General features: G+C 39.5%; 1 protein-coding gene across 9 annotated transcripts in view; it reads right to left on the bottom strand.

The window, feature by feature from the left end:
• The window catches only part of TFDP2 (transcription factor Dp-2), a 55,509-nt gene extending 31,497 nt beyond the window's left edge, over positions 1-24,012 (bottom strand). For 3 of the 9 annotated variants that reach the window (XM_088131797.1, XM_088131802.1, XM_088131804.1), the window contains exon 1: positions 23,879-24,012. In XM_088131797.1, the coding sequence (XP_087987923.1) occupies positions 23,879-24,008 (130 nt within the window). In that variant the 5' untranslated portion in view covers positions 24,009-24,012. Of the gene's footprint in view, positions 1-21,677; positions 21,767-23,878 lie in introns of all 9 variants that reach the window. The other 6 variants (XM_088131800.1, XM_088131798.1, XM_088131803.1 and 3 more) reach the window with 6 other exon arrangements.
• Positions 24,013-25,439: the final 1,427 nt, after the last annotated feature.

The following is a 25,439-nucleotide window of genomic DNA, read 5'->3' as shown; positions in this document are numbered from 1 at the left end:
TCCAAAGTAAGGCTTGACATATCTCACTTTGCATGTAATGTGTCTATCTCATATATTGGTTTCACCTTTTGAGTTGCCGTACTGACATAAATGAACATTTGCACAATATTCTAATTTTTTGAGTTTCACCTGTATATGCATCTAATTCTAAAAATTCTTATCTATAGTTAGTATGAGTTTTCCATGAGGTCCTTTCCCTCTTTTCCCTAGTCTTCTTTATAGGCAGGCATGAATTGTCTACACATGTGTAACGGCTTAGTTAGACTGTTCTTGGCTGCACTTTCAGCTGTGGGTTATGGAGAAAACTCAGCAGTTGGAGTTATAGCCATCTCTTATCCAACCTTTAGCTACCTTAGGTTTAGTGTACATCTGCTGTACCAAAGATACAGAATAGAGTAACAGAATCTTTAAAGCCTGACAGTGTTCTCCCTCCCCGTCTTCCACACTAGAGAGAGTTAAGGCAGAGCCATTTTAAGTCCTGTGCCAGGCTTAAATCATGTTTTGCTAACTGCAACTGCTTACCTTTTCCAAGGTTATCTCCATGATTCTCTCCAATGGCTAAATTTTTTACAAACGTATTTAATTAATATTTTAACTACTCTTACAGTAACTTTGGAATATATTATCTATGTTCTGAAACAGTGATATAGAGCTATTTTAAAAGCTGTAAGAAAACAATCATCTTGCATTTTTTCCTAATGATGAAAAGCCAAAACTCAGTTGAGAATTCATTCCCTTTTAATTAATCCAGTCAGAAAATAATTAATCCTGGAACCAGAGCACTGTGGACCCAGGTTCAATTTGAGATTCTGAAACTCCTTCATGTAAGCAACATTTCCTACCATTTATGTAAAAAATATGTATGACAACAAGACTTAATTAAAGTTTAGCTACTTTGTCAACATGCTTTTAAACTAAAGTATATAAATGAATGTAGGCAATATGGTGCTCCTCAGCTGTTTTGGACTAAAGCTCCAATAACCTAGTCAATAGCTACAATGGTGGAGGGCACCAGGTTGCCTGATATAAACCAAATTCAAACATAGGTAGTCTTCACTTAGTGATCACAATTGGGACCAGCAACGCTGTTGCTAAGCGCCAGTCAGTAAGTGAAACATCACATGACTGCGATGGGCTTACAACCTCACTTTCACTTTCGTTAAGCAAGTCACTTTGGTCATTAAGCGAAACATCACATGACCATGACTTATGATTTTACTTCTGCCTTCTCTATTAACTCTGCTTGTCACAAGCCAGCTGCAAAGCACACAAATGGCGATCATGTGACTGCAGGTTGCTGCAATGGTCACAAATGTGCACCAGTTGCAAAGTGCACAAATGGTGATCATGTGACTGCAGGATGTGACAGTCATCAATGTGAGGACTGGTTGCAAAGCTATTTTCTTTACATCATCATAACTTCAAACTGTCATTTAATGAGGCAGTCGGTAAGTGAAGACACCAGCATATAAACATTTTACAGATGTGGAAATACTTGCACTCAAGCAAAGTATGCACAGGTTATGTTTAATCATAAGCTTCAAAATGAGACAGATTTTTCTGGAGCCAAACTTAGCAGCAATTTGTACTGAGCTGAGATTACTATTCGGTATGTTTAGTTTTTTAACAAGTATATAGATCAGTATTATCTGGAATACTAGGATAAAATCTTTCAGTTTGACAAATTAAAAATGTTACAAATTCAATCCTGCATTTGAGCACTGAAATTCAATCCTGCATTTGAGCACTGAAATGCTGCCTCAACATCCATATTATCTAATATGATATGATCTATAATCCCTCATGTTGTAATACTGAATCAGACTACAAACCTCATAAAGATCATTTGTGCTAAATTTCATTTTAATAGAAAAAAATTACGTGTGATGACAGACATCCAACTACAGGTAGTCCTTGTTTCACGACTGTTTGAAGTTACAACAGCCTCAGAAAAAGTGTTTTGTGACTCACACTTATGACCGTTGCAAACCATCACACCATCCCCATGGTCACATGATCATGATTTGCAACTTTACGATGGTCGTAAAACAAATCACTGCAGTTGTCAAGCAAACCACGTGGTCGTTCAGTGAATTCTGTCAAAAAATCCATTGGAGAAGCTGGATTTGCTTAATGTGATTCGCTTAATGACCATGGTGATTCACTTTATGACCATTGTAAAAGTGGTCATAAAATTGGGTCCAGTCATGTAGTGACTCACTTAACAACTGCCCCACTTAACCAATTTTCCGATCCCTATTGTGGTCATTAAGTGAGGACTACCTATATGGCTCCCTTCCTTCATTTTCAATCTATTGTTACTGGTTGCAGATATAAGCACTCTCATGTGATATTTATTTATATCTTTGGAAGTGAAACTTTAAATACCGGTATTTTCTTTGCTGATGTGACAAAGTACATTGCTTTCCTAGAAGGTAAATATGATTCAGAAATGCTAATATTGTTTTAATATAATTTTCTTATATTGGTGGCTATAGTTGATGCAGAACGTCTTATTTCAATTTAACTTTTTTTGTGAATCAGATTTTATTCAGACTGAGAGAGCTGTATTTTCCTTTGAATGCAGAACAGATACCAGCTTCTATGCCTTTACTCTACTGCCATCTACTGTAAAGATAAAGAACACTGATTACAAGATTACAAGATGAATTCTTACAAAGAACTTGTTCAAAATACAGCTTAAAACTATCTTGATCCTTGTTCTTCCATTTTAGTTCAAGGAATATTGATTCACAACAAAACTTACTATATAGAACCTAATGCAGATGTAACACTCCTAATCTCTAATTTATCTAGGTTTAAGGAGTCTGGGTGTATGTCATGTTTCACAGTTCCTCTACTGTCATGCAAAAGAGTCTCAAGTAAAAAGAGCTTTTATATGTGAGTGCCTTTGAGTCAGTCTTGTCTCCAGGCAATTACATGTACAGGTCCCTTCAGTCTTGGAAGTGGTTTGCCATTGCTTTTTTCCTAGGGCTGAGAGGGAATGGTTGGCCCAAAGTTATCCAGCTGACTTCATGCCTAAGGCAGGACTACAACTCAGGGTCTCCTGATTTCTAGCCCAGTGCCTTTAACCACTTCACCAAACTGGCTCTCAATAGATGAAACTATTCCCATGGGGTAGGATGAATTGGTAAATGAATTTTTATCTTATTGAGAATACATCTATGGAAATGAAGGAACCCTTAGTAGTGGGTGAGTTGATTATTTAAAAAAATGGGTTTGTGATAATGTATTGCTCACAAAGAATTGCATGCTTGATGCAAAAGCAACAAATGTTATGTTTTATCTAAAATGGCTGGTAGATAAAGCTGAATCAGGTGTCCGAGCTATATTGGCATCAATTAATTTGGAAAATGGGAAAATGCTGGTTTGAATGCAGCATAGTAGATTATTACATAAGAATTTGAAATTAAGTATCTCCTAGATAACCTTTCCAGAAATATCATCCTTTTCAACCATATGGCCAATTATGCATTCAGAGGTTACAAGTTTTGTGCATGGATGAAATACAGGAAGTCCTTGTTTAGCGACTGCCTCATACAGCGATCGTTCACAGTTACAACGGTGATGAAAAAGTAACTTTGCAACCAATCCTCACATCTATGACCTTCGTGGTCTGTAAAGCAAAGGAAAGCTAAAGTAAGATCATAAGCTCACTTGCAGTTTCACTTAGAAACTGCTTCACTTAATGACTGAGTTGCCAATCCCAATTGTGATCGCTAAATGAGGGCTACCTGTAAGGGAACCAGTGATTAATATAAAAAAAGTGACAGTAGTTTTTAAACAATTTTATGAGCAGTTGGGAAAGTATCTGGTTCAGAATTAATCTGAATGTATGAATGAACACACAGATGAACGTATTTTTGATCATTCAAGGTGGAATTAGATAGAAGCAAGCAGTGAGTATACAAGTAGGACGCAATAATTTATAAACATTTGATGAGATACCATATATACTGTATGTTCTAATGCCAGAAATTTCCAACCCCAAATAAGGAATGTCAAGAGTTCAAAGTCAGGAAATGAAAAAAAAAATACAGCTCTGTATCACATCCTAAGCAGTGTCCAGAACCATTGTGAAATGTGAGTGTGACTGAACTGATAGGTAATAGAGTCCAGGATGCTATGAAATTCAACATATACAGTATATAAGTAGAAAACTGCTAACTTTTTTTGGCAAAAATTGGTCTGGGAAAGATAGTGGGAAACACTACAAATGCAATTATGGAAATAATGTCCTAAAAAGAAAAGCCATTGTTTTCTTACATAGAAAACCGCAAGATAACATAAAACTGTCTAGCAATGAGGGGAACAGTATTGCTCTTAAAGGACAGAAACATATCTCATTGTGTATAAAAATAGGCATTTTTAGAGAGTGACTCAAGAACCCCTAATACAGCAAAATGTGAGTATAATGTCCAGAGGCAATATTCATGCATAGCTCCACCAGAAAGAACCACTCTGCTGTTTTGAAGAACTGCACACAGCCCTCTGTCCAAAAAGCTGATTAGCAAACTCTCTAATAACATGGCTACGATTATATATATATGAAGCTCCAACAACTGAATTAAGAGAGACAAGCAGGGATATTGCTAGCTTACATATAGTACATCATTCTTCACTCAGTTATTGATACAAACAGAGGTACAAATTATTTAAAAATATTTCTCTAATTAATATAAAAATATACACGGACAAAGAGTAAATTGGTAAGAACTTCTCTTAAGTTTTATTCTACTTATTGCAAATTGACTATAGGACAGGGTTCCTAAACATTTTGCCAACACACCTCCCTTTATTGTAATCTTAATGTGTGCACCTCCCCTAAAAATCCAAACACCAAAATGAACATAAATGAACAATGAAAACAATAAATGAAATTTGGGAAAGGTTGACTTCTTGTAACAACGTTCTAAAAGGTTCTTCACATCTCCCCTGGACTCTGTCCACACCTCCCCAAGGGAGGTACACCTCACAGTTTGGGAAATTCTGCTATAGAACCTTCAGTTGGTGTTTTAGCAATATTGGCAGATTACTTCAAACAATACTCAAAAAAGTCCTTTGATCTTAAAGAAACAATTAAAAATATTTTAAATCTTTTCAAAATTATTTATACACTTGCAATAAATGAACCAGGTTTCCTGCAGACAGTTCCATATGCTGTTAACAATTGGATTTATTTCCTTTCACAGGATTCTTCTGCTTTTCTTTGTTTTTTGTTTACTTACTAGAAAATCTAATTGATCCATTGTATGATACCTAGGCCATTCTTCATGTGTGGACTCTTTGTTCATTTCACTGTTTTGTGAGGTCAATCCTTTATTGACTACTAGTCTTCTCTATAAAATTACAGGGACATCATGTATTCAACAGGATAACAGTATCAAATCAAAGATATCTAGATTAAGAAAAAAATCCCCTTCATTTGTAAATCCTAATGTCTTCAGTAACTCTTTAAAGTATATTCTTCATAAAATGTTAAAGCACTATTATATACTTGCAATTATGAGAAAAAGACACATTTAGCTTAGAGATACGCAACCTAAGAGTCCACACTGCAAAACCCTGCTAAACTGCCAGAAAATTGTAATTTTTAATGTGATAGAAAAGGGGAACTATTAAATATAAGGGGCAAAATCTTATTAATTGTATTTAATGGTAATTGTAAGTCAATTTGGAATTAAATTAAATTCTGTTCCTGTTTACCTTCTGGAGGACAGCCCTAGAGATATCACTAAAGATTATAGGGCACCCAAACCAAAAATAGTTATGCATTTCTGATTTCATGTAACAAAAGTCCATACCTCCTATTCTAACTTTCTAGGCTTGATCTATCAAAACCAGATACTAGTTTTAAAATCCAAAGAAATAATACTCTAATACAAAACAGATTAAACAAATTTTGGTTATCTAAAGCAACAAGTGAAATGGCCCACCCCTGAGAGAGAGAGAGAAGCTCCTCCTCTTACAGGAGGAACAGTCACCCAGTATCTATAAAAAGGTAATAACCACTCATTCAGAATTTAAATTGCTTTTCATTATAGAAATACATTGTCATTCAAGTATACTTAACAGTTATGTATCATTTTTTTAGAGCAGTGCTTAGTAATAATAGCAATAATCTTAAAAGCAATAACATCTCCACCAAAAATACTAAAACTGGTGGTAGACAAGCAACATGCAAAGGGGTTTGTCTGAATCTCTGCCTCATGTCTGGGCTTAAAGGGCAAAGCCTTGGCAGATCGTTTGCTGATGGAGCAGGAAACCCAAAAGGGCTTGAAAAGCTTAGAGAATTGGGAAGTTGCTTATCTTTGCTATCCTTCTAAGTTCTGAGGCTATCACATCCATCTCTTTAGATTCCAGCAACAATGGTGTGAACCTCCAAAAAACAGTATTTAGTAAGAAAACAAGGTGAAAATAGGAATGAAGAATTTTATAAGCCAGTGCTTTAAGTACAACTTGCTACAGACCATTATCAGAGACCACAATTTTGGCTGCACCCCATACATCTTCAGGAAATCCTCTATGAATTCAACAGCTTAGGCCATCCTGTTAAGCTTTTTAAAAAAAGATATTAAGATACAAACAAGCATCTGGGGGGATCACTGAAGCCCCAAACACAGAAACAAATGTTACACACTTGGCAGATCTTCAAACAAATGTTCAAATCTTCAAACAAATGTTACACACTTGGCAGAAAAAATGAAACAGCCTCATGAAGGCACTTCAGAGTTACACTACTTTTTCCTTTCTTCAGGATCACCCAGTTTCTCCCCAGTGTCCTTGAGGCACATACTTCTACATGCAAAGGCTTCCAGTGACTTATTCACTTTGGTGACTCAGAGCAAAGTGAAAGTCTTATGATATACGTAACACAATTTCTTGGCCAGACAGACTAAAGCAGGATTTCTCAACCAGGGTTCCGTGGAACCCTAGGGTTCTGGGAGAGGTCACTAGGGTTCCCTGGGAGATCATGATTTAACAAATTATTTGAAATTCGGGCAACACGCTCCCACAGTGATGAGCAGAGACTGAACAAAAATCTAGTTACAACACTTTCTGAGCTCTCTGGTAGTATGGTGTAGGACTATGTTTATTTCGTTGAATCCATTCTTAATTTTTTGATGTGAGATATGGGAGACACTGATAACAGGTGAACGCTATATTGCAGGAAGGGAGAAATATATTGCAGGAAGGGAAGACTATATTGAAGTGCATTTTTCAAGAAATTAACAGACTTGTCCAACACAGTCTGTGACGTCAGTCTCTCCCTCCTACATCTTTCCCTGAGGTTTTCCTGTAGTTATTTTATCCTGTTATTTTAAATAAATTTTGTACATGTTTATTCAGTCATGTCTGAGGGTCCAATGTGGCAACTTTTGAAGAGGAGGTGTAAGAGAGAAGAGGAGGATTCTAGAACAGACAATACCGATAAGTTTAATGATGATAATGATAATGAAGAATTTAAATCTTCTCAGGCATTTCCCTGGACTGGTACATCAACGGACTCAAAAAAAAAAAGTCTGTCTTTACAATGAAAAGCTATGTATCAATGGGTTTTATACATGGACTGGTGATCCAAGTTGTCCTATTCTGTTGTGCCTCATCTGTGCCAAACTACTTACAAATGCAGCAATAGCTCTAGCAAAATTAAAAAGACACTTAACTACAAATCACAGCCATATGACAAGTAAAAGTTAAATGGCTATTGGAATCACAGAACAAATAGAGTAAAGCTTTTGTTAATAAAATGACAGTCAGTAAAAAAGCCCAAAAAGCAAGTTATTTAGTAGTAGAACTCATTACACAGCAAAGGAAAAGACACGCTTTGGGTGAGAAAATAATCATGCCAGCATGTAAAATAATAGTGAGGAAAATGCTAGGACCAGATGCAGTACAAGAAATTTTAAAGGTCCCACTGTCAAACAATATAATCAGTTGGTGTATTCATGACGTTACATGATGCTGAAGAGGTTTCATGTGATAAACCTGTTTCTTCCTGAAGGGCATCAGTAGTAAATCTAAGATAAAGGGACATCTAACTTCATGGTTTTGATGTGGGGAAAGGCATCAAAAGAACTTAGAAGGTCTTATTGTACAGTTGAAATCAGCTCTTTTTCTCTGAGGGCCTTATGATCCCTCAGAACACATTATATTTAGACTATAAGCGGGGGGGGGGGCAAGAATCTGAGCCAGACTGTATGGGTCCTACTGTTGCTGAATATAGATCAGTCAGTTAGGGAAGGTGTTTTCCTCCTACCCCCAAGAATCTCAAAGAGTGGCCCAGAGGTTGAAGAAAAGGTGCCAACACTTTCCATGTACACAATAGAGGTTGGAGGAGGAACACAGGGTAAAAAACATTCTGTCTAACGTGATAAAGCATCTGCTTATTTCTTCTGTGATATAGGAATGTATACAATATGAAAGTTGAAGCAAGGAAAAAAATGTGCCAACCCAACTAGGCATTATGTGAACTTGTGAGGCATTTGTAAGTGTTCTAAATTCTCATGATTATTTCAGACTTCTACAGGGTATTTGATGCCTATGAAGAATAGAGATAATGCTGAAAAACTTCCTTGATGGCCAAAATTGCCTTGTTAAAAATCTAGGTTTCTTTTGGCTGGAAAAAGCTGCCTGGGCTCTTGTTCCTTTTTTGCCTGCTACTAGTGTTAAAATCTCCTATCCAAAAAGTTTTTGTCTGCCACAGACATATTGTAATCAGTTGGTGAAATATTCTTATAGTGATTACAGTGTGGTACATACATTTATAGTGATAACTGTCAACCATCAATTGATAGCCCTAACCCTAATTCATTTGTGGGGGGAAAGCATGAGACTGTTGAAAGAAGTGGGTGTAATTTATTGGAGTGTGAAACTCACTGGTAAGCAAGAGCTGGTGTCTGGAAAGGAATGTACAAGAAAGAGATCACCCTTAACCTCAGGAACAGACTGTAAGTGTACAGTTCTCAAGGTAAAATCAGAAGCATCAGCCTGTATAACACAAAGGGGCATCTGGGTTCTTGATGACAGGGAATTGGCTAAAAAGTGAATGCCTGTTTGATTTGAAGAAAGACCTCCTAGACATCAGAATCCCCCTTAAAAAGACCATCCCTCTTTTTGGTAAGACGAATTAATAGTGTGGTCAGTGCAGCAAAATTATGAATAGGTCATTAAGGCTAGAAAATCCTTAAGTCCCCAATAGGGTGGCGGGGTGCCTTACCTAGATCCATCTTTTAAGAAAATGTAGTATTCTAAATAGTGTAACATAAGATCAAAGATGTATTTCTCTAGCTTAGCACAGAGACTGTAGTCACAAGTGTTGAAAAACTGTTCAAATGCAATAGTGTGGAAAGCAGCAAGTAACTAATCATCCAAGCAAACTTCCAGAAATATGTCCAAATAATCATGAAAAATGTGATTCATGATTCTTTGTAAGACAACTGGAGTCTCCTGTATGCTAAAAACTATTATTGATAATCAGGTCATCTACAAATGATTTAGCACTGGCTTCCCTGCAAATGTGCACTGCACTGTGAGTGAGAGGTAGCCACCTTCTGGCCGTGCTCTGCTCCCGTGATGGATGGCTCTCCACACCGGGCCAGATGGCTTGGCTATCCAAGGCCCACCAATGTATTTTATCAATGTATGGCCACTTTTGTGCAGGTTTTACCTTATTTGTTATAACCTGTGGTCAAAACAATAAATCGAATTGAATTTCAAACACCCTACTACAAAAAGCAAAGGAGTTAAAATATTAATTACCCTTTTACATGTGGGTCAGATTGTATACCCTCTGAAATCAAATTTAGTTAAAAAAAAAGTATGTTCCTTCTGCAGCTATTCTAAGAGTTCAAAAATAAGGGAGGAGAAATAGTGATTCTCAATGGTTATAGAGTTCCACAGCTGATAATTATAAGCTACACACAGGGAGCCATTCTTCTTGACAGAAAGATACAGCATTGGTAAAAGAGGATGGATAGATACTGTTTTTCTGTGAGTTTTCATCAATAAATTCCTTCAAACTGTTAACGGTATGTGACATTACGTAGTGGCATTTTGTATAGGGATCTAGGTTTCAGGAATAAGACTGATGGTGCAGTCATAGAACAATGTACAGGTGAAACTCGAAAAATTAGAATATCGTGCAAATGTTCATTTATGTCAGTACGGCAACTCAAAAGGTGAAACCAATATATGAGATAGATGCATTACATGCAAAGTGAGATATGTCAAGCCTTACTTTGGAATAATTGTGATGATTATTGCGTACAGCTTATGAAAACCCCAAATTCACAATCTCAGAAAATTAGAATAGTGTGAAAAGGTTCAATATTCTAGGCTCAAAGTGTCCCACTCTAATCAGCTAATGAATCCATAACACCTGCAAAGGGTTCCTGAGCCTTTAAATGGTCTCTCAGGCTGGTTCAGTAGGAATCACAAGCATGGGAAAGACTGCTGACCTGACAGTTGTGCAGAAAACCATCATTGACACCCTCCATAAGGAGGGAAAGCCCCAAAAGGTAATTGCAAAAGAAGTTGGATGTTCCCAAAGTGCTGTATCAAAGCACATCAACAGAAGGTTATGTGGAAGGGGAAAGTGTGGTAGAAAAAGATGCATAAGCAGTAGGGATGACCGCAGCCTGGAGAGGATTGTCAGGAAAAGGCCATTCAAAAGTGTTGGGGACTTTCACAAGGAGTGGACTGAGGCTGGAGTTAGTGCATCAAGAGCCACCACACACAGACGGATCCTGGACATGGGCTTCAAATGTCGTATCCCTCTTGTCAAGCCGCTCCTGAACAACAAACAATGTCAGAAGCGTCTTACCTGGGCTACAGAAAAAAAGAACTGGTCTGTTGCCCAGTGGTCCAAAGTCCTCTTTTCTGATGAGAGCAACTTTTGCATCTCATTTGGGAACCAAAGACCCAGAGTCTGGAGGAAGAATGGAGAGGCACACAATGCGCGATGCTTGAAGTCCAGTGTGAAGTTTCCACAGTCTGTGTTGATTTGGGGAGCCATGTCATCTGCTGGTGTTGGTCCACTGTGCTTCATTAAGTCCAGGGTCAACGCAGCTGTCTACCAGGAGATTTTGGAGCACTTCATGCTTCCTTCCGCAGACGAGCTTTATGGGGATGCTGACTTCATTTTCCAGCAGGACTTGGCACCTGCCCACACTGCCAAAAGTACCAAAACCTGGTTCAATGACCATGGGATTACTGTGCTTGATTGGCCAGCAAACCCACCTGACCTGAACCCCATAGAGAATCTATGGGGCATTACCAAGAGAAAGATGGGGGACATGAGACCGAACAATGCAGCGGAGCTGAAGGCCGCTACTGAAGCATCCTGGTCTTCCATAACACCTCAGCAGTGCCACAGGCTGATAGCATCCATGCCACGCCACATTGCGGCAGTCATTGCTGCAAAAGGGGCCCAAACCAAGTACTGAGTACATATGCATGCTTATACTTTGCAGAGGTCCGATATTGTTCTATTTCCAATCCTTGTGTTATTGATGTCATGTAATATTCTAATTTTATGAGATTGTGAATTTGAGGTTTTCATAAGCTGTACGCCATAATCATCACAATTATACCAAAGTAAGGCTTGACATATCTCGCTTTGCATGTAATGCGTCTATCTCATATATTGGTTTCACCTTTTGAGTTGCCATACTGACATAAATGAACATTTGCACGATATTCTAATTTTTCGAGTTTCACCTGTATTTCCCTCTTTCTAAACACATCAGCATTGTTTGCATATTTGCCAGGCGACGTAATGGGGTATTCTTGCAGTGGGTTTGTTAGCAATGGAGGTTTGAAATTGTGTAGCTTTTGAGTTTTACATCCAGGGTAATCAATGATGATGTCATCCTGGTTGCAGTAAATGTAAGGACTGTATGTAGTCGGTTAATTCCTAACTACAGTATTGGAAAATGTAATGGGAATGCTAAATGATATTGCAGGGATTTCTGATTGCCAATGCTGAGTTGTAGAGGTCTGCTGTACTCTGTGATGTTTCTTGAATGCAAGAACCAACCTTTAGTAGTCTCAACCCTAACAGTGTTGGACAGGTTGACAGGGCAGGGCATATATGCATGCAGTGGAGGATTTAGTGAAGTTTCCTATGGTTCCAAAATCTATCAAGGACTCTTGAGTGCCCTGATAAATGAGTTGGTGTTATATTTCATCTGACAGTCCCACATTTCATACGAGAAGCTAGTCAGTTAAGCCTCTTTCATTCCAACTCACATATTGAGCTAGCAGCTGAATTTCAGCAGCGAACACCTGCATCAAATGCTTGTCCTTTTGGATATGACAGATTTTATGGTTGGTATCACTTGTTTGAGTCACTGCAGCTGGCGCTCAGGCATGCCACAAAATTAATATAGCTGTCCAAGCCTAGGCTGTACAGGATCAGAAGGGGGATTGCCCATTTTGCAGCTGCCTTGCCTTTAAGTTAATTATAAATCCTATACAGATTCTCTTAATCTTTCTATTCTCAGGGAGACAGACAGACAGACAGACCTCACATTGAATGAGGAAGGCATTACAATTGTTTGGAATTGCATTCTATTTGTCTTCAAGGAAGCTGGTGCTTGGTGTCAGAAAGTTCTAAGAGGGGTTGCAGGGCCCTGGACTGGTACTGTTATGGGGGCTACTGGTTACAGTTTCTGTCCCACTTGCTGGGCTAGCTGGTTATTTCTCTAAATACTTAATTGCTTATTTAGCACTAGCCAGGACTTGGCAGAAAACTCTTAAATACTACTAGAAAAGATCTGTCCTTTTATTGAAGATCCGATCACAGCCACATGCATATAAGTTTGTCTACTGCAGTATTTACAAGTCAAAGTCAAATATATATGTCTGTACTCTTGTGTTTAAATCCAGGCTTATTCCTCTTCTTTGAATCAAAAGATTCTTGATTGTTTTGTTGATAGCCTTGGAAAGCATCTGAACTATGCCAATAACAGTTCTCTGTAGCCTGGGGACTGCTGGTTCCTATTTGCTGGCTTTATTCCTTATGTCTGATTCTAAATATTCTACTAATACTGATTAAGGTAGCCAGAGAAGAGTAGAAGAAGTGAGGTTTAAAAGTAAGTTCTTAATTAATTTAACCTTAGTTCTTATAAAGCTACAGTGTCTTCTATATGATATCATTAACTATATGCCTTATCAGGTATACTACACGCACATAACAGCATGCACATCATGAAGTTTTTTTCTAAAGAAGAGATACAGAACTTACAGTGGGGCAAAAAAGTATTTAGTCAGCCACCAATTGTGCAAGTTCTCCCACTTAAAAAGATGAGAGAGGCCTGTAATTTTCATCATAGGGATACCTCAACTATGAGAGACAAAATGAGAAAAAAAAATCCAGAAAATCACATTGTCTGATTTTTAAAGAATTTATTTGCAAATCATGGTGGAAAATAAGTATTTGGTCAGCTATAAACAAGCAAGATGTCTGGCTCTCACAGACCTGTAACTACTTCTTTAAGAGGCTCCTCTGTCCTCCACTCGTTACCTGTAGTAATGGCACCTGTTTGACTTTGTTATCAGTATAAAAGACACCTGTCCACAACCTCAAACAGTCACACTCTAAACTCCACTATGGCCATGATCAAAGAGCTGTCGAAGGACACCAGAAACAAAATTGTAGACCTGCACCAGGCTGGGAAGACTGAATCTGCAATAGGCAAGCAGCTTGGTGTGAAGAAATCAACTGTGGGAGCAATAATTAGAAAATGGAAGACACACAAGACCACTGATAATCTCCCTCGATCTGGGGCTCCACGCAAGATCTCACCCTGTGGGGTCAAAATGATCACAAGAATGGTGAGCAAAAATCCCAGAACCACACGGGGGGACCTAGTGAATGACCTGCAGAGAGCTGGGACCAAAGTAACAAAGGCTACCATCAGTAACACACTACGCCGCCAGGGACTCAAATCCTGCAGTGCCAGATGTGTCCCCCTGCTTAAGCCAGTACATGTCCGGGCCTGTCTGAAGTTTGCTAGAGAGCATTTGGATGATCCAGAAGAGGATTGGGAGAATGTCATATGGTCAGATGAAACCAAAGTAGAATGTTTTGGTCTAAACTCAACTCGTGTTTGGAGGAGAGAGAATGCTGAGTTGCATCCAAAGAACACCATACCTACTGTGAAGCATGGGGGTGGAAACATCATGCTTTGGGGCTGTTTTTCTGCAAAGGGACCAGGACGACTGATCCGTGTAAAGGAAAGAATGAATGGGGCCATGTATCGTGAGATTTTGAGTAAACACCTCCTTCCATCAGCAAGGGCACTGAAGATGAAACACGGCTGGGTCTTTCAGCATGACAATGATCCCAAACACACCGCCCGGGCAACGAAGGAGTGGCTTCGTAAGAAGCATTTCAAGGTCCTGGAGTGGCCTAGCCAGTCTCCAGATCTCAACCCCATGGAAAACCTTTGGAGGGAGTTGAAAGTCCGTGTTACCCAGCGATAGCCCCAAAACATCACTGCTCTAGAGGAGATCTGCATGGAGGAATGGGCCAAAATACCAGCAACAGTGTGTGAAAACCTTGTGAAGACTTACAGAAAACGTTTGACCTCTTTCATTGCCAACAAAGGATATATAACAAAGTATTGAGATGAACTTTTGATATTGACCAAATACTTATTTTCCACCATGATTTGCAAATAATTTCTTTAAAAATCAGACAATGTGATTTTCTGGATTTTTTCCCCCATTTTGTCTCTCATAGTTGAGGTATACCTATGATGAAAATTACAGGCCTCTCTCATCTTTTTAAGTGGGAGAACTTGCACAATTGGTGGCTGACTAAATACTTTTTTGCCCCACTGTAAAATAAAAAATATCACTGTGATTTAAAGGTCAGAGCAGAATTTCACTATTATGTATACCTTGGATGATTTTGAAATAACATCAGGTATTCATAGTAACAGTAAAATCTCTGCAACCACAAATCAGTTAGTTAATGAAAGAGGCAACATTAAGGAAATACAGAACATCTTGTCACCTCAGTAAGAAAAAAGACAAATGTAACATTTAACTTTTTTAAGAGACCATGGACCCTTCTTGTTATGTTAGCAGAAGGTAAAGGACCACATACTGAACAAAATATTAGAAGATGGTAGAGTCTACATAGAAGACTCATTAAAGAGATATGTTTATATGCAATATGCAAATTTATGATAAAGTATTTTTCAGATGTACAGTACTGTGCAAAAGTTTTAGGCACGTGTGAAAAAAATGCTGTAAAGTAAGAATGCTTTCAGAAATATATATTGTAATTGTTTATGTTTCTCAATTTACAAAATGCAAAGTGAGTGAACAGAAGAAGAATCTAAATCAAACCAATATTTGGTGTGACTACCCTTTGGCTTCACAGCAGCATCAATTCTTACACTTGCACACTTTGTACACTTGCACAAAGTCAGGGATCTTGTAGGATTAGAGTCAGGTCCATGATTAACCAATTATACCAAGCAGGTGCTAATGATCATCAATTTCATATGTAGGTTGAAACAGAGTCATTAACTGAAACAGAAACAGCTGTGTAGGAGGCTTAAAACTGGATGAGGAACAGCCAAACTCTGCTGCTAAGGTGAGGTTGTGGAAGAGAGTTTCATGTCACAGCTCATACACCACGGCAAGACTGAGCACAACAAGACACAAGGTAGTTATACTGAATCAGCAAGGTCTCTCCCAGGCAAAAATTTCAAAGCAGACTGGGGTTTCAAGATGTGCTGTTCAAGCTCCTTTGAAGAAGCACAAAGAAACAGGCAACATTGAGGACTGTAGATGCAGCGGTCGGCCAAGGAAACTTAATGCAGCAGATGGAAGACACATCATGCTTACTTCCCTTTGACATCGGAAGATGTCCAGCAGTGCCACCAGCACAGAACTGGTGGAAACCAGTGTGACCCAGGTACACCCATCTACTGTCCGGAGAAGTCTGGCCAGAAGTGGTCTTCATGGAAGAATTGCAGCCAAAAAGCCATACCTCCAACGTGGAAACAAGGCTAAGTGACTGAACTATGGACGAAAACATAGGAACTGGGGTGCAGAAAAATGGCAGCAGGTGCTCTGGACTGATGAGTCAGATTCGAAATATTTGGCTGTAGCAGGAGGCAGTTTGTTTGCCAAAGGACTGAAGAGTGGTACAATAATGAGTGTCTGCAGACAACAGTGAAGCATGGTGGAGGTTCCTTGCAAGTTTGGGGCTGCAATTCTGCAAACGGAGTTGGAGATTTGATCGGGATCAATAGTGTCCTCAATGCTGAGAAATACAGACGGATACTTATCCATCATGCCATACCATCAGGGAGGCGTGTGATTGGCCCCAAACTTATTCTGCAGCAGGACAATGACCCCAAACATACAGCCAATGTCATGAAGAACTATCTTCAGCGTAAAGAACAATGAGTCCTGGAAGTGATGGTTTGGCCCCCCAAGAGCCCTGATCTCAACATCACTGAGTCTGTCTGGGATTACATGAAGAGACAGAAGGATTTGAGGCAGCCTACATCCACAGGAGATCTGTGGTTTATTTTATTTTTTATTTATTTTATATGTCAAATTTATATCACCGCCGAATTCTCCCACAAGGAGGGACTCTGGGTGGTTCACAACAAAACAATTTAAAATCAGTAAAAACATAAATAATACAAATATAAAATACAAGTATTAAATACAATAAAATCCAAGAGATGGTGATATTATTTCAACCTGTGACCAGATAATATTGATCACATATGTAGTTAGTTCTCCAAGATGTTTGGAACAACCTACCTGCCAAGTTCCTTCAAAAACTGTGTGCAAGTGTACCTAGAAGAATTGATGCTGTTTTGAAGGGAAAGGGTGGTCACACCAAATATTGATTTGATTTGGATTTCTCTTCTGTTTGCATACTTTGCATTTTGTAAATTGATCAACATAAACAATTACAATATATATTTTTGAAAGCATTCTTACTTTACAGCATTTTTTCACACCTGCCTAAAACTTTTGCACAGTACTGTAGTTAAAAGAACAAACACTTATTTTGACATATTTATTCATTATATTTTTATACTGGTATGTTTCCCAAGGACTCATGATAATTATTTAAAAGCCAACAAATAAATTACTATGCTATACTCTAATACATTCTGGTAAATTCACTGAGGTTTGCTTAACTACTGCAGATTTGAATGTTTTGAATACCTTTAACTATTGAAATTTATTTATTGAAATTTTGAGAGATATTAATGGAAGAATTATTGAATTTTTTTTAAGGTATTCATTCTTCAAGAGTTGTTATAAAGATAAATGTGTTTGACAGATTTTCTGTATCAACTTCTCATTCAGAACTAACATTTGAAACTCTTCTAATCTTACAGATTCTAATAACTCAAAAAGCCAGGCAATGTGAAGTAGCATCTCTTATGACTGTTTTGGTTTCAAACAAAATAATTCTTGAAGAAGTTATAAAGCATATTTTTTCTTCTAAATGGATGTTTTTACTGCTCGATTTCTGACAAAAGTAAAATGAAAAACCTAGCCAGCAGTTTTGCAGGATTTTTTTGTGCATGCTTTTGGAAGCTTAAATTAAAATTAAATTTAATACAAAGACCTAGGCAAAGCAACTTTATTACACAAAAGGTTTCTCGTAATCCGTAAATGCAGCAACAAAGGATCATCCAAAAAAGCAACATGAAATAATGTATGTAAGAATTTAAAAATAAATTTAGAAGTTTTAAAAGAACTCAATCTTGTTGGATAATATTTAGTGCCATGTTCCAATAGCTGCTAGGAAAAAAACAGCCACATCGTGGGTAACAATAGTCCTATGATCTGCTATACAAATCACCATTTCCACCTGGCAGTTCTTGTACGAGGGGTCTAATTATTATAGCATGTAAGTCCCTATAAAAACTACAGCATAGCAGGATGTATCTTAAATCTCCTATGTAAGATGGGGCCACATGGACAGAGATGTTCACGGTAGGGAACTTCTGTCAGGAGTTTCTCATGGGAAGAAATTCATCCCGTTATCTGTACAACAATATTATGTCTAGCTTATGCAGCTTATGTAAACAAAACAACTTGTGACTTGTGTGTTGTGCACGTATACTGCTAATTATTGCCACCTATTTACGTGTGTATGCTAGTTACCCAGTGGGGGGGTATGGAGTGACAATATAACTGGAGCATTGTATGTCCAGCTTTGCAGTTGCAGTTATAGTTACAGCTGCAGTTATAGTAGAGCCACTATGTAGGTATGTAAGTTTTATAGGTTATGTAGTTGTAACAAATAACCAAGTAGTGTACCTCTTCTCTGAGAGTTTTTGGCTAGAGACTTTATGTTTGTGGGTAAGTCTTGGATGCTGAATATATGAGAAGAAGTGTTTTTTCCTATATTTTGTATACAACTTGTATTTTATGAAGTTTTGCATTTTTATCAATAAACAACCAGATAGTATATATTTTCTGGCTGAGTTTCTTTGGAAAACAAGATATGGAGATTGCAGTTTGTAAACCTATCATGCTGGTGTGTATTTTTTCCCTGGGCAAAGGGTTTCTGGGAGCACTGCTGTACTCTGCTCAACAACTTCTTTTGGTATCTGTCATCAGTGAGTGTTGAAAGTAGTGTATAAAGCAGGGCTAGGACAAATGATCTGCAATGTCTATAATTTATTAGAGAATGGCAATAATCAGCAGGCTTAATACTTAAATTAAGTCTCCAAGGCTTATTTTGCCTTGATTTAGCCTTGCCATGCTAATATCTTGCCACCATTCAATGTCTAAAATTCTTTCCTTCAGTACCTTTTCTGCTTGATTTTACTTGATTCTATCCTTTGTAATGTCTCACAAGAGAAGCCCTATAGAGCCAATTTTTCTCTGATACACATCTTCCATGTAGATTGGAAGTTATTGTTGAGTATCAGAGAAACTATTCCTGTTGGAATAAATATTAATTTCAGCCAGTAATTAAAGATGACAAACTAAATTTGAATTGCTATCCTTGTGATTCACAGTTCTAATCTTACAAGTCTGCTGGGCACTGAGGGACTTGCATAATTGCAATTAAAAACTTAGACTGCATCCTCACTGCTGGAATTAAGTTAGAATAAGGCCCTAATTGTGCACCATGCAATAATTGTACCATTACTTTTGCCTTGAGATACAGGTAGTCTTCGTTTAGCAACTACCTCAGATAATGACTATTCACAAATACAATGGTAATAAACAGTAGTAAAAAAATCATTTTCTGACCAATGCGCGTACTTACGCCCAAATTTCTGCACCTGACAACAACGCATACTGGTGCTGCTGCACAACAGAACTTTATCTAAATGAGATGGCAGCAGCCAGTGATTTTCGCAGCGTCTTTCTCTCAGTCACATTAACTTAGCAACCATGTTGCTCAGTGACCAATTTGCCAGAACATATTGTGGTTGCTAAATGAGGACTATCTCTAGTTTTAAAGCAGCTGGAATGCAATGTCTACCTTTAGAGAAACAAAAAAAACAAAATAGTCATATCACTCTTTTGGGCCATCTGGGATATATGGACCCGATGCGGAACTCAATATCTAGATGAATGGAAAGAGATGAAACGTTTGCAAGAAAAGAACCAACTTCAGAGAACCCCAAGGACTCCACGGGAAAGAGATTTAAAATAGAACATTTAACTTGCAATAATATTAATATTAATAATTTATTAAATTTATATGTCACCTGCCTCTGGGGAGTTTACATTTGGTAAAAACATTTAAAAGCAATGAACAATACAAGACATGAAAACAGCAGGAAAGAACAAGGATGCCAAAGAAAACAAACCCGGAGGGGAACAAGGAAAAGGAAGGAAGGAGTATCAGTTGTCCTTGCCAAAGTCCTGGGCAAAGAGCTAGGTCTTTAAGGCCCTTTGAAATAACAGTAGGGTGGGGGCTATTTGAATCTCAGGGGGGGACCTCATTCTAAAGGGCAGGCACTACAAGAGAGGTGTACTTCCAGGATCCCAATAGGTGGCATTGTTTAATCGATGGAACCTGAAGCACACCAACCTTGCCAGATTGAACTGGCAGGGTAGATACTACAGATAGTCCTTCGGTTATGATGGTAATTGGGACTGGAATTTCTGTTGCTAAGCAATGCAGTTGTAAAGTGCAACATCATGTGACATCACTTAGCAACAGCAATACCCACTGCCATCATTAACCAAATCCCAACTCGATCCAAGCCACTCTTGGCTTAGTCCCTCCCAGCCCTGAGCCTCGGTAAGGTAAGGAACTGCCTCTTCTTCAACTCCCCCAACTGTCTATCTCACCCCCATCTCTGCCCTTTTGGCTGCCTTACACTCTGCTGCCTCTGCTGGCCTTGCTTCCCTGTGCTCCGCTCACCCTGCTGGCCCAGCTGACCTTTGCCGTCTTCCTCCCGCTGCTGATGAGGTAAGCCTGGCCTGGCCCTATGCAATGCAGCTGCTGGCTGCACCAGGCCTTCTTCCTGAGGCCACTCGCACCATTCTCTAAATAGCGTGGGCCATTCTTGCAGTGCTTCAGAAGGCTTCTGAGGCCTTCTAAAACTTCGCAAGAAGGCTGCACCCACCATTCTCTGAATTGCACGGGTCATTCTCATGAAGCTTTAGCAGGGCAGCAGGGCCAGTGAGTGCAGGGCAGGAAGGTCAGAAGGCTGGCAGGGCAAGTGGAGCGCAAGGCGGTAAGGCTGGCAGGATGAGCGGAGCACAGGGTAACAGGATCTTTGGGCGGTGGTGCTAGGGTGGCTGGAAGTAGCATGGGGCTTAAGGCAGTGCTCCTTGGCTGCAGCAGCACTGGGGCTGAAGCAGAGGCCCTGGGGTGGTGGCAGCTGGCTGAGACTGCTGAAGGCCTCTACTTCAGCCCCAGCACTGCCATAACCAAGGAGTGCCACTGTGCAGCAGGGCCAAAAGGGCAGAGATGGGGAAGGAGATAGATGGGTGAAGGGAGTTAAAGTGCCCCTGCAGTCATATGTGCGGGCTGCCAAGCACCTGAATTTTGATCATGTGACCACAGGGGCACTGCAATAGCCATAACTTTGGGGACTGGGCTTAAGTACCATTATCAGCGCTGCTGTAACTTTGGTCACTGAAGGACTGGTCATAACTTGTGAGACAGGTGGTCCCTCAAATAACCAGGCCCTATGCCCAAACATCCATATCTTCTTGGTTTTGGTAGGACTAAACCCACGCAGCCTCCAGGCACTGAGACAGAACCTCAACAGCCTCACTTGGCCGGTCTGGAGTGAAAAGATATAATTTTTCAGTATCATCAGCATACTGATAATACTGAAGCCCAAATTGGTGGATGACTTCACCCAGTGGTTTCATGTAGATGTTGAAAAGGAGGGGAGAGAGAATAGAATCTTGCAGCACTCCACGAATGAGGGACCTAGGGGACAATCTCTCCCACCAACCAACACCAACTGGAACCAGCCCCAGAGAAAGGAAGAGAACCCTGTAAAATGGTGCCCTCAATCCCCAACCCACAGAGCTGGCTCAGGATGTGGCCAACAGTATCGAAAGTTACCAAGTCTCAGAAGTAAATCCTGGCCTGAAACCTGACTGAAATGGGTCCAGATAATGTATTTTGTTGCCATTAATAAACCCACCAATAACTTTAGGCCTCTTACCAAAGGTCAAAATTTTTGTTTTTGATAGCTCATCCACAATTTTTCAACTCTGCAGCATTGAGCGAAGGATTTGAGAGTGCTTCTCATTCCTACATAGATAGTGGAAGAATAATCATGTCATCAGCATATAAAAGCACTGAAAATGTCTGTTAGCCAGTTTAGATGACAGTTAATTTTATTAAGGTACTGTCTAATTATGTTAATACAAAAAAAAGATACATTCTTGCTTTAGTCCCTGTGCTGTACTAATTGAATCCCTTGGGAACCACATCTAAATACAAAGAATGCTAGCTGTGCAACCATCCAGAGATCGTCCAGATGTTTGCAGCAGATAAGATTGCCCTCATATGAACTGTACCACGTACATAAGAGACTTCTGCTTCAGGTAAGTCTATAAAACTGTCACATATGTGTGAAAAATCGTAATGGAGGAGCCAAAATAACCAGTTAAAAATATGTCAGCCTTGCACATCCAGCATCATGCATAATCTATCAAGACAAACAAGAAACATTATAATATGCTTTGAGAGAAAACATCACAGTCTGGTTTCTAGGCCAGCACCTTAATCACTATACCAAAGTAGCTCTCTAACCACTACACCAAACTGGTTCTCAAACTTTAACTTAATCCAAATTTAATGAATAGCAGAGAGATGCTGCGCTTAACTGACACCCAAATCTCTTCTTCTGAATCATTTTTAGAGTGCATATGGCTCTAGGTATTTAAATTTATATATGATATTACAGTAAAATGATTATACTGATAAACTGGTCTGTTTTGTACATATTTTTCAATTAGTTATTTTGCTAGTTAAGCTATATTTCTTGTTTATAGCAACCAGCAGCACTGAAACACTGGGATGTAAAAAGGATGCTGTGTCCTGTTCTGTGGCACACTCAATGCTCCCAAGTGAGAAGCTCATCCAAAATCTAAAGGATTCCCCTCTATATTGGCAATACAGGGATCCTTACTAAATTTTCAAAAGTAATCACTAGTTTATTCATCGAAACTATTCCGTCCTTAACCAGCTGATTAGCTAATCTCAAAATGTAGGTACTTACATTATACACATTCATAAAAAATATATGTACCTTATAGGAATGAAGTATTTTCTTGTTTGAAGAATAATACCATTTTGTCCCATTTTACTAATCATGATGCACAGCACTTACCTGCATGCCTACATATACACACAACTCCACATCTGCACGCTATCCTGTTGATTAGAGAGCCAACACTGAGCTGGGAGACAGGATGTATTTCTTCAGGACCCCAAACCAAACAATTACCAAATTGAAACTTTCTTTAATTCTTCCTTAGGGAACAGCCCCACATTCATCTTAGCCACAAACAGCCTGCAGTTTCAGCCAAGCCAATAATCTACATGGATGTTAAGCCTTACTTAACGCGATTTATATTAAAGCAGCACTGCATAATAGTGCAAGACTGACATCCGAAATATACTTAAGGTTGTGGAACATATGCCTGACACGTAGTTAGACCCAAACTTCAAGTAGTTAGGGCAGTAGGACAGATCACACTAACTTCGGTCGCAAAGTAGCACAAGGCAAAATTGAGGAAGTTGGGGAAACGGGATAAGCAAACACTGGCCCGGTCCCAAGGCGGGTGCCCCCAGCTCAGGAGCCGATAAAAACTGTAATTATCTCTAACAGTGTATTTCTACTCCAAGCCCTTCCGGAATTAAATAAATGGCCTTTTTAAAGTCCTCTGCGGCGGACTGGCGCAGGCAAAGGGACACGGACTGGCGCACGCGCTCTTCAACGTGCAGTAATGGTGTCGAGGCATCTGTGCTCGAGATCGACAGGCCGGGGGTCGGGGTCCGAGCTTGGGCCGAGGCCAGAAGACAAAGGGCGCAACGAAACAGGGAAGGAGAAGACGAAGGCCAGGCGAGCGGCGGTACGGGTCAATCGAGAGCACCCTCCCCACTCCGGTGAAGCGCCTTCAAAGGTTGGAGGAAGAAGAAGAGCGGACGCAAAGGCGAAGCGTCGCTAACCAGCACAAGGGTTTCTCCTCTCGTCTTCTCCCCCTCCCCGCCAGGCCATCAGCGAGGAGAAGGAGGTGAGGCCTACAGGAGTCCCGACCGTCCCGAAATAAAGGCGGCGGCTGTTTTTGGAAGACGAAGGAATAGGACCCGGCCTCAAGAAACCCTCCAGGGCAGCAAGCTCCCTCAGGATCGCACCATTCTCACCAGTTCTGGGCTGGACGCCCGGCCTCGTCCCTTCCCCAATAGCCTCCGTCACTGTCAGGCTACTTTTCCGCGTCTCTTCCCCGCACAAGCTTGGCGGCGTCTGCGAGCGGAATTCACCCATTGGTCGACATGTGGAGAGAAGTCACGAGCCTATTGGCCCAACTGCTTATGTATTCCCAACCTGCTCATGAGTCATTGGACGAACTAAAGCAAAGGGGCGAGGCTACAGCTCGAACTCGTCTTCCGTGTCTATCGGGAGGGGCAGCCGGAGAGACTGCAATTGGCGCCGCCTGTCAGTTTACCCTCCCAAGATTGTAACCATGTAAACCTTTTAGAACAGCGTTTCTGAAAGTGTGGTTCGAGGACCCCTGAGGGTCCCCAGAACCCTGAGATCAAAATTATTTGCCAGATATTTAAGATACTTGCAAAAATTTAAAACAATGTCACTCTTCACTCTTTGTTCAATGGAAATAAATTTTCCAACAGTAAATATAAAACAAAATATAGTATGTTTTCATGAAAAATATTTGTTAATATGTAATGGGTTTAATATTTTTACATGATTCAACAAATATTCTATGAATGTGTTAATTTTTAACACAGTAAATATCAATAAATATAATCCATACAAATAAAAGCTCTTTTGGGGTGCTCCATAAAAGTAGGAAGACCACCAGAGAGCAAAAGGTTTAAGAAACACTACTTTAGAAGAATGTAAACATTTATAGGACACACAGATTTTAGCCTAAGCCTAACTTCTTTGCCAACACAGCCAACTAGCTTGTAATACTGTGCAGGCTTATACCACTTTAGAGGGGAAAATCTGAGAAGAGGAATTGGGATCATTTTCTTGAAATAAGTTGTTCTCTAGGAGACATGTTGATTCAGATGAGGCAGAGATGACTAGCAAAAAGTTCAGTAATAACTCTATAGCTTCAGCCTTTTCAATTTTTCAATTAACTCGATTGAGGAGAGGGGGATTGCACAACAAACTGAACAGTGAACTAGCCACACTGGTTGGGTTTGCACAACTAGGCTAAAATATGGTTGGCTATTCAGCATAGTGCGTAAACAAAGCTTCTATAAGGGTCTGATTTGTCTCTTGCTGGAATAACTAGAATGGCAACTGAAAAGGGATGGAAAATCAGGAGGACTATATTAGTTTGGTTTACAAATTTCCAAATTGTAGATATATTTATGAAGCAATACAGAAACTAGAGGAGTTTCCCAAATATTTACTGTTGGAAAATTTATTTCCATTGAAAGCATGTTAGTAGAGGATCTAAGTCCTCAAATTGCTCATTCCTTCATTAGTAGACACATTCTTATCTAAAAAAAGGAAACACATCAATACAAGTGTTTGCTGATTTAAAAATTCATCAAAATTCTCCCTTTTTAAAGATCTTATCCAACCATGATATTTTGGCAGTCTTTCTCTTCCTAGTAAGATTCTGCACTTAGATAGGAAGCCAGATGCACAGGTACATTATAGGGCATACATATCTGGGCAGTAGTACTTGTGAGAAAGATCTGGACATCCTAGATGACAGAT

This window comes from Python bivittatus, unplaced genomic scaffold (assembly GCF_059951505.1).
Source record: "Python bivittatus isolate LINGU-HERP-01145 unplaced genomic scaffold, Pbiv_v1 ctg000980_np1212, whole genome shotgun sequence".
Lineage (NCBI taxonomy): Eukaryota > Metazoa > Chordata > Lepidosauria > Squamata > Pythonidae > Python > Python bivittatus.
Note: the sequence above shows the minus strand (reverse complement) of the source record. Positions and strands in the feature narration are given on the sequence as shown.